Raw genomic sequence first — 10129 nt, 5'->3', positions numbered from 1 at the left:
TCGCGCTCGAAAAAGAAAAAAAATTCCGCGCTCGTTTATTGCCGTTTGAGCGCTCGTTTTAAAAACAAACTCGCTCAATGCAAATGTTTTTTTGCATCCTCCGCCTCGCGCTCTACTATTGGTCCTAGCGAGTTTGAAATCTAAGGGGAGTGTTTTACGCTGGCAGCTCAGTATGAAAAAATAATGCAGCCAACAGCAAACTGTCATTTGCTGATAGCTGTTGGCTGACTTGGTTGGTGACTGCTGTGGCTTGTGACTCCTGAGGCTTGTGACTCCTGACTGCTCTCCATTGCTCTAATCTTCGAAATTGGATTAGTGAGTTGACTCTACACTGCACTATACACATATTTTTTATAAAAAATAACATTTTATTTTTTACAATACAGGCAAATACACACAAGAATATACTACAGACATACCACTCTTATTTAATTGCACCCACCACACACACACACACATATATCTCCTTATATATATATATATATATATATATATATATATATATATATATATATATATACATTTACATACACACACATTTTTAAAAAAAAAATTATTTTTTTTTCCTGTATTTAAGCAATTGCAGTTTTGACTTGTTTTAGGATAAAAATTGAATTAGTTTGCATTTACTTTTTTGCAGTCTACATAGATTGTATTGCACGTAGTTTTGTCCCTTAAAAATTATAATATAATTTAGTTAAAATACAACTGCTATATTTTTATCTAGTGTTACATTATTTTTTTGCTGTATTTCTACAGTTGTATTATTGTCCTTTTTCCCTTAGTTATCATTTAGTTTTCTGTAGTTTATAGATTGTATTTAACCTAGTTTGGTCCCTTAAAAATTATATTATAATTTATTTTTTATACAACTGAATTTTTTTTTTAGTCAAGTACTTGTGTAGTTTAATTATTTGTTATTAGTATATATTATAGTAGGATATTGTACTGTATCCTTAGGCAAGTGTTGTTAAATAGTCAATAGTTTTTATTTATTTTTGCAAAGAAAATTTATTAGAGTAGCCATGTCTAGGGAGCGTAGGGATTCTTCTTCTTCTTCTACACAGGGAACCCAAGAAGAAATTGTCAGCAGTGGCGAGGAATGGAGAGACCGTCCTGAGGAGCGCCAAGAAGAAAGAAGGCGGCAGCAGTTTGTGAGCAGCGTGCAAGCCAGCACAAGCACCCAGCAGCAACATCTTACAGAGAGTGGATCTGATGATGAAGAAGGACCATCTGTAACACGATCCAGGCGCTTCACACTTGAGGAGAATGAAGTCCTTGTTGCTGGGGTACTGCAACATTACGAGACACTGAAGGGTGCCCAATCGCTGAAGGCGTCCTTCAAGCATAAGCAGAAGATTTGGTCCCAGATTGCCTCTGCTGTGTCCGCAGTAGGTGTTCGAGTACGATCAGTTGCGGTTTGCATGAAACGCTTTCGGGACTGCAAGCGCACCACGAAGGCAAAGATGGCAGCCGTTGCCCGTCATTCTAGGGGAACCGGTGGTGGCAAGCCACTGCGCCTAAAATTTAAGCCTTGGGAGAAGAAGATGCGGCAAATTCTCAGTGATGATCTTGTGGAAGGAGTGGAAGGGACAGTGGACACCCTTGATCCATCCACCTTCCAGCCACGAGGTATGTATAATTGTCTATAAAAGTGACGATGTCAATTAAATTTGTATAGAATTCTAAAATTATTTTTACAATTTTGCAGAACAAGATGCAGCACAAAGGAGAAGACATGAAAGTGAAGCAGTACCCCGGAAGAGAAAATCCAAATCAGGAGGTAAATGGCAAATGTATAATAAAATTTTTTTTTTTTGTAATTTTTTTTTTTACTTGCCTTGCCAAAATCTTATATAAAGATGTACTAATAAATCTTTCTTTAATGTATTTTAGATTTGGGTTATTCTCAAGGACACAAGGGCCAGAGGAGTGTCGAAGGAGAAGGTATGATATAAAGATGTAACATGCATGTATACATGCTCCATAGATTACATACTTTACACTACACATTACACCCATTATAGTGCTAGATTTACTAAGCTGCGGGTTAGCAAAAGTGTGGCTGTTGCCTATAGCAACCAATTAGATTCTAGCTTTATATGAAAGCTAGAATTAGATTGATTGCTATAGGCAACATCCCCAATTTTTCTAATCAACAGCTTATTAAATGTAGCCCTTAAACTTTTAACCTTAAAGCAATATTATTCACACATAACAGTTTTTACGGACAATATCACCTATGTTAAATAAAAAAAAAAAATGTTCCATAATAAAGTTGTTTATTATTTTATTAGGTTTTACATCAAAATTGAATCAAACATATTTGTGTATGTATGTACATACATCATCATCACCATTTTTTTTTTAGTGCCACAGATTCCACAGCACTGTATCGAGAAATCACTCACATCAGTCCCTGCACCATTGGAGCTTACAGTCTAAATTCACACACACAGACACTAGGGTCAATTCCAATAGCAGTCAATTAACCTACAAGTGTGTGTATATATATATCTACATGTACACATACATATCTACATATACACATACATATTTACATGTTTATAATTTTGTAATAGTAAGATAGAAATGTATATCATTTGTCTAATAATACCAGGGAATTGATGTCACACTTGTTACTATAATTATTGCATGCAATTAATATATATCAAAAAAATATTCTTCCAATGTAAAATGTAAGTTGTTATTTTTGGTGCATCTAATATTTCCATAAAATTGTCCAAAAACAAAAATGTAATGTTATTGCTTCTATATAACTAAAAATAAATTTTATTTTTTATTATAGGTGTGACATTGCTTATGCCAAGACAAGTCGCAGTGGAAGTAGCGACAACGGCTTCCAATCAAGGTATATATTGTGATCAAGTAGATAGAATATATTTTAAATATAGTACATTTTGCAAAGCTTATTATAATTATTTGTTACAGAAAAAGAAAGCCGTTTAACCAAGTCTACTCATCCTGCCCAAACTGTTGAACCAAATAAAAAGGGTAATTATATTTGCATTGTAAAACAATATGCATATATCTCCTTCTCTCTCTTTTACTATAACTCTCTCTCTTGTTATATCACTGTCGCTCTTAGGTCTATCAATGTCTCTCTCTATTTTACTCTCTCTCTCTCTCTCTCTCTCTCTCGTCTCTCTCTCTTTCTCGCTCTTTCACTATCACTCTCTCTTTTACTATAACTCTCTCTCTTGTTATATCACTGTCGCTCTTAGGTCTATCAATGTCTCTCTCTATTTCACTCTCTCTCTCTCTCTCTCTCTTTCTCGCTCTTTCACTATCACTCTCTCTTTTAACTGTCACTCTCCCTCTTTTTTTCTTTAATATTGCTTTATCTCTCTCTATCTTTTCCTTTCACTATCACACTCTCTCACTCACTATTCCTCATTGTCACTCTTGATTACTATTTAAATCCTTGTCAACAATTAATAATAGCATCTAATAGTATTTTAAAATTAACTTACAGCTCACAAGAGAAGAAGAGTGACTGAGGTACATGTCTCGGAACCTGTTGCTGATGTACAGCGAGGTAATGTTTACACAGAATTCATTTTTTTTTTGGTCTCAGCAACTTTTTTTTTTAATGTGTCATTTTTTTTAATCTATATACCTATCTATCTATCTCTCTATCTATCTATCTATCTATCTCTCTATCTATCTATCTATCTATCTATCTATCTATCTATCTATCTATATATAGATATATATGTAATAATTTATTTTATCTAATTTATTTTTATGTATAGAAGGCCGACCCGTTGAAGAGATGTGTGAAGAAGGGGGAACATCAGTAACCCTTGCTCATAGTCGTGAAGGTATGAAGATGTTGAAAATTGTGTGTACATAACTATCTAGCAATATAATCGTATTTTTTTTTCAGATCCATAGGAATATACATATTGTAATTGTACACATGTATCATTTTAGATAATGAAATGTCTCACATATTTTTGGGGTATTTAATAGACAAATTTTAATTTTTATTTGTTTATTTTATGTTTTAGAATCCATCATCCCAAGGGAACAGGTGGTAACACCAGTATCCACCTTTTTTTCTCAAGCTGCCATGGAAGAAATAGCATCTCCTGTCTGCTCAGTAACCGGTGACTAATTTTTTTTATTTTTTTTTAATCAGAATACATGCATTACTCAAATTATTTTAAACATTGAAATCATATAATGTAATATCTGAATAATTGATGTAGTATTTTTTTTTGGGTTTTACAGAGGAATTAGAACATGACAGTCAATCACTGACATTTTCGCCAGTTGACAGTTTGGTCCACGAAGATGCTGCAACAAGATTTGAGATGCTACAGCAAGCCTTCCCCAACCTTCAAGTTCCAACCACCGAAGGGGAAGGTCCATCTCAAGCAAGGGTACCTTCCACAGGCACCAGTCTTCCAACACAACTGGTGCACGGTCTGCCAGAACAAGCCACTCGGTTTCATTCCATCACAGACTTTGCCAGAAAGATGGAAGGAAGGCAGGAAACATCTCGCCGAAATATGGAAGACAGAGTTCAGAGAATTGGTGACTCGGTAGACCGTTTAACGTCTGTTGTGGAAGAGGTACGAAGCTCCCGTAATACCACCAATTCGTTACTGGAGCGACTCATCACAGTGCACAGTGAAATGTCAGCATCGATTCAAGTAAATAACAACTTACAAACGCGAATGGCTGCTGCAATGGAGCAGAATACAGCAGTGTATTACCAGATGAATCAATCCATGGCACAGATGCATATGCTACAACAACAACAGACAATGCATCTGCAAATGCTGTCAATGCATGTAATGAATATCAGTGAAGAGCTGAGACTCCGGCGAGTACAGGGCAATGTTTCAGTCCCATTAGCCGATTGGAACATTTCTGGATTTGTTCCCCCAACACCACAGCAGAGGACGTCATCTGCACTACACACCCCCGTGGTGGAAGTAAGAAGAGCGGAGTCAGCAAGGAGGAGATTGTTACAGGAACATCCAGAAGAGGAAATCATCAACCCCGTCTCATCTGAGGAAGAAGGGTAAGAAAATGATTAGTTAAAAGAAGCGTATAACTGATAATAGGTTAGTGACATAAAAACAACAATATGTCATATTTACAGTAATGTCTATAAGTTTCTTATACGAATGTAAATGTATCCTAATTTCTATGTTTTACATTCAATTCTAGGTAACCCAGAAGCATCGTGGATCAAAATGCGTAGGAAGTGAAAGCAAGAGGATAACATCATCCAAAAGCATTACGTTACAATGTTATTTGGTATTTATTTATTTCTCTCTAGGATGCATGCCTGAAATGTCTGAGTCTCCGTGTGTGTATGTGTGTCTGTCTCCTCGTGTGTGTGTGTGTGTGTGTGTGTGTGTATATATATATATATATATATCTATATATACATAAATATATCTTTCCTTTTTTTTTTTATTCTTGAGAAAATTTAAGTAATCATATTTTTTGTTTTTTATCCTAACACAGGAAAAAGTGAAATGTACAGACCTTTCAACATCAGGAATGATCAGCATTGTTAAATATTTGGTGAGTTTGTTTCAGTTTATTCTTTTTCATAAAAATGTAATTTTTTAATTTTTTTTGCAGAATGGAAGGGATATGATGTGACATGGACAATGAATATTGTACTCCATACTGATCCTTCCTTGTTTTAAAAGTTATGTTTGTATTTTGTTAAAAAATACAGGTTTTACATACACTTCTTTCTTTTTACTTTTTTAAGATTGCACCCAAATATTGGATGGATACAACTTTCAGGAACATGGAATCGAAAATTGCAGACATAACTAGAGTTTTCAGGTAAAAAACTATATAACTATTGACTTAGACATACATTTTTAATGCAGTCTATTTTTGAATGTTAACATTTTTCTCCTTATCAAGAGTCCAACAATAGGATATGTTTTGTGTCCATATAAACTAAAGCACTATATCAATGTTCCAGTATTTAGATGTGAAATGTAATATTAATTTCAAAGATAAGCTTTTAATAAAAAAAATTTCTTGCAGATGTTCGGATGGAATTGGTGGATGTCATTTTAAAGAAACAGCTTGAAAATCCAAGGGACTGAATGAACTTAAGAAAAATGTATTAAAAATCTTATGTATTTTGTACAATAAAATTTTACTTTTGAATTTATTGTTCCTTTAATTATTAGATAGATACACCTTCATCAAATGCAGTTACCTTGCTAATATTTTAGGGGGATAGTATTACCATTTTTTAAAGTTGGGATGTTGTAGACTTGTTAACTGTGAACTACTGCAACCATTTTTTTAAAAAAAAAAAAGCAGCACATGACAATAGAGAGAATAGACATGACATTTTTACATGTACCCTAAACTTTTTTGTATACATGTATGACGGTTGTAATGGCTCCTACTCTGATATATAGTCATTAGTGGTTAAATTTGCATACATATTTTTAATTTAATTAAATATAAAATTAAAAAAGTTGTGGTTAGGTAAGAAATAGTATTATTAAATTAACTTCCAGGGAAAGAGTTGAATGTTTAACACTCAAGATAGCAGTTTGAGATAATTTTCAATGGGATTAAACTAAGTATAGCGTTTTCTTTAAAAAGGTATTGATACAACAGGGTGTATTATAGCCAAACAACTTGGGTGATAGGCACTATAGCAGGGGTAAGAATGCCATAATGACTAAACACCCACAGACTGTTCAGCGCTGGCCTGGATTCGCTAACAAGGGTGTTCCCCTTGAAAAATGTAAGCGTGCCACCCCACTATTGACACCCAGGCCAGTGCTGATACCACTAGGGCTCTTCCTACTAGGCAGGGGCTCTGGGTAGTAGGGTAATAGTTTGCCAAATTATTGTCCCCACGCTGCTACTAGTATAAGTACAAGCACCAGCATACCCACTTAACAAAATAGTAAAATAAAATCACAACAACCTCATTACCCAAAAAAAATATTTATATAAAAGAAACCAACAAAAAATTTTGTTTTGTGGAACTACAGGTCTCAGGCTGCCGTGGGTGTCACGTCATGTTTCCACTTGTGCTTTGACAAGTGCCAACATGCCCTGGCTGCCGTGGGTACGCTGGTGCTTGTACTTATACTGGTAGCAGCGTGGGCACACTATTTTAAGCAACAATGCTGGCTGGGACCTGTAGTTCCACAACATAAAATGTTTTTTTATTTCACTTTTTTACACAAATATTCTTCCTTTATTACCCTACTACCCACAGCCCAGGGTGGTAGGAAGAGCCCTAGTGCTATCAGTAGTGGGGTGAGTGACCCTAGGGGGGGGGGCTCGTTTACATTTTTAAAGGGGAACACACTCCCTAGGGAATCCAGCTCAGCGCTGAACAGTCTGTGGGTGTTTAATCATTATGACATTCTTACCCCTGCTATAGTGCTAATCACCCAGGCTGGTTTGACCCTAGGGGGGGGGGGGTGGCTCGTTTACATTTTTAAAGGGGAACACACTCCCTAGGGAATCCAGCTCAGCGCTGAACAGTCTGTGGGTGTTTAATCATTATGACATTCTTACCCCTGCTATAGTGCTAATCACCCAGGCTGGTTTGCCCAGTGCTGTTTTATTGAAAATATGGGTTACGCTTTGACATTTTTTCCAGAGTTTTTCTAATTAAACAGCAGTAGGTCGGCTGCACTAGGGTTAAGTTTAAATTTAGGTTCAGAAGATGTACATCTGCATCAGAACACGGTAGCTGTCATGTCTTTCTAGTAAAGGCTGCAACAGAGTATTTCAGCAATGCTACTTTTTTTCTTTTTTTTTTTGAATAAGGTGTACATGAGGGTGTTTATTGTATTTCTTGGGTTTTTTTTTTTTTTTTTTATAAAGATTTGTGGTTGTAATGAGGGTGTTGTGCTTTTATTTAATAATTTGATTTGTGGAACTACAGATCCCAGCCAGCCATGTGTGTAAGAGCATGAAGACACTTTTGGTTCTCAAAGTGGCATCAATCTTTTTTGGGTGCCATGGGAATCCTGATGCTTGTAGTTAGAGTGGTAGCTGCATGGCCACACTATTTAGGCAAACATTGCTGGCTGGGACATGTAGTTCCTCAAATAAATATTTTTATTTTTTTTTATAAAAACAAAATGCCCATTTATAAGCCCCAGGCCAGGGGTATTAGGAAGAACCGTAGTGCTATCAGCACTGGGCTGGGTGTCCCTAGGGGGGAGGCCAACTACAATTTTTAGGGGACAGCACTCACTAAGGAATCAAGGGCAGCACTGAGCAGTATGTGGTTGATTATTAATTATGACAGTGGGACCAAACTGCGTTTCTCTTCCCCTGCTATAGTGCCTATCCCAAAAAAAAAAATTAAAAAAAAAAAAAATTGTTTATTGATATAAAAAAATAAATGAAACAATATTTAAGAGTAAAGTCACTTTTGTTGGATGATTATTAAAAAAGGTACTGCAGTGATCACTTTTTGAAACTTATATATGAATACATTTTGGAATAAGTCGTTTTTATTTTATTGTGTATAGTCCTAGAGAAAAAAAATTAAAATAAATGGACACCACACTGCTTCTCTCTGCATATCTTTTTTTCAGTCCAATATCCAAAAGATCCATGTTGCTTTGTTTTTAGGAGATCTATTAGAAAAAAGAAAATTAGGTCAGTATCACTCTATTAAGAAAAATAAATTTGATTTGCATTTCATAAAAAAATTATTAAGGGTCAGCAATATTGTCAAAAGATTTCAGTTATCAATTGACATATCCAATCACATCACTCCCTTACATATAAATGCAATACAACAAATACATTTTTTTAAAGTATAAAAAACAATTATACTCACCATGATGTTATTTTTCACTTCCTTACCCATTTTCTGAAAAGCTAGATTATATCCTCCTTTGGGGCCAGGTACACAGTTTGCCATCATTCCTGTATATATAATAGTACAAGAACATTATTTTTTTTATAAAATACACACATCAATTTTACCATTGTAAAAAAAATAATACTTACATGAAAAAAAATCTTCTATTACACGTTGACGAACATGAGTTGCAAACTCCTCCATCTGACCAAGCTCAGGAGAAAGGTCCAAATCCAAACTAATGTCTGGATCAATTTCAACCTCCAATTGGTTTGCAATACAAATATTGTGAAGAATACAGCAACCAATAATTATATCGCAAACTTTGGAGGGTGAATATAAAAGCACACCGCCGGACCGGTCTAAACAGCGGAACCGGCTTTTAAGTGTACCAAAGGTTCTTTCTATTACACCCCTGGTACGAATGTGTGCTGATTGGTACCTTTTTTCTGAGGAAGATACAGGGTTGCTTAAAGGAGTCAGCAACCAGGAACGATTTCCATATCCACCGTCGCCTTAAAAAAACACAAAAAAAAAAATTTTTTTTAAAAACAGTGACACATCATTACATTTTTTTAAGGGTTTACAACTGTAATACACAATTAACAAAAACAAAAAAATACAAAAAAAATTACCAAGCAGCCAGCCATCTGGAAAGGATCTTGCTTCGAAATTACGGAATAAGGACGACTGTTGCAGGATGAAGGAATCATGGGATGAACCTGGGAAACCAACAACAACATTAGTGATTTTTTGCTTAGCATCACAAACCATCTGAACATTGATGGAATGGAAGTGTTTTCGATTACGAAAACATTCTTCCATTCGACGGGGTGGTGTAAGGGCAATGTGGGTGCAATCAATTGCACCCAGCACATTGGGCATTTGAGACAAAGCGTAAAATTTAGCTTTGACCTCACGCCACTCATTGGCAGACTGCGGGAAATTAATAAACGTTGCAGTGTGCTTTTTGAGGGCATTTAGGACCTGGAACAGGATCCTAGAAAAAGTGGGCTGGGAATACCCGGCAATAACTGCCAAGGTGGGCTGAAATGTTCCGGAGGCAAGAAAATGCAAAACACCAAGCAGTTTGGCAAGTCCAGGGACTGCACGGTTACTAGGGTAACGAGGTTCCAGGTCCTGTTTTACAATCTCATACAGATTGTAAATTGCAGAGGACGATAGGCGATATAGTCTTCTCACCTCGTCCTCGGCCAATCCATCAAGCAAACGCCTGTTGCGGTACAGACGCGGCCTGGGGAT

At 35.8% G+C, this 10129-nt stretch overlaps 1 protein-coding gene and 1 long non-coding RNA gene across 3 annotated transcripts; one reads left to right on the top strand and one right to left on the bottom strand.

The window, feature by feature from the left end:
• Window positions 1-935: 935 nt before the first annotated feature.
• On the top strand, window positions 936-6177 carry LOC142113949 (uncharacterized). Of its 2 annotated transcripts, XR_012681668.1 has the most exons (12): window positions 936-1632; window positions 1712-1783; window positions 1897-1947; window positions 2810-2872; window positions 2953-3015; window positions 3497-3559; window positions 3777-3845; window positions 4035-4133; window positions 4258-5056; window positions 5206-5295; window positions 5509-5841; window positions 6052-6177. XR_012681668.1 is itself a non-coding variant. In XM_075193995.1 (10 exons), exons 1-10 carry the CDS (start codon window positions 1026-1028, stop codon window positions 5207-5209), a joined length of 1890 nt encoding a protein of 629 aa, XP_075050096.1. In that variant the 5' UTR covers window positions 936-1025; the 3' UTR covers window positions 5210-5296. The 2 variants fall into 2 exon arrangements, 1 of the variants encoding a protein (XP_075050096.1); XM_075193995.1 differs by lacking the exons at window positions 5509-5841; window positions 6052-6177 and having other exon boundaries at window positions 5206-5296.
• A 1319-nt stretch (window positions 6178-7496) lies between these two features.
• Window positions 7497-9919, bottom strand: LOC142113948 (uncharacterized). The gene is made up of 3 exons (XR_012681667.1): window positions 9502-9919; window positions 9016-9381; window positions 7497-8931 (listed from the first exon to the last, which is right to left on the bottom strand). It is a non-coding gene; the product is annotated as an uncharacterized LOC142113948 (long non-coding RNA).
• Between the last annotated feature and the right edge of the window lie 210 nt (window positions 9920-10129).

Source organism: Mixophyes fleayi, unplaced genomic scaffold, assembly GCF_038048845.1.
Source record: "Mixophyes fleayi isolate aMixFle1 unplaced genomic scaffold, aMixFle1.hap1 Scaffold_129, whole genome shotgun sequence".
Classification (NCBI taxonomy): domain Eukaryota; kingdom Metazoa; phylum Chordata; class Amphibia; order Anura; family Limnodynastidae; genus Mixophyes; species Mixophyes fleayi.
Note: the sequence above shows the minus strand (reverse complement) of the source record. Positions and strands in the feature narration are given on the sequence as shown.

Excerpts from the sequence above, each read along its gene's own strand:
- LOC142113949 (XM_075193995.1), top strand. The coding sequence starts at position 1,026 with ATGTCTAGGGAGCGTAGGGATTCTTCTTCTTCTTCTACACAGGGAACC. Across the intron at positions 2,873-2,952 it reads GACAACGGCTTCCAATCAAG|AAAAAGAAAGCCGTTTAACC; the intron begins GTATATATTGTG and ends TATTTGTTACAG. Across the intron at positions 4,134-4,257 it reads TCCTGTCTGCTCAGTAACCG|AGGAATTAGAACATGACAGT; the intron begins GTGACTAATTTT and ends TGGGTTTTACAG.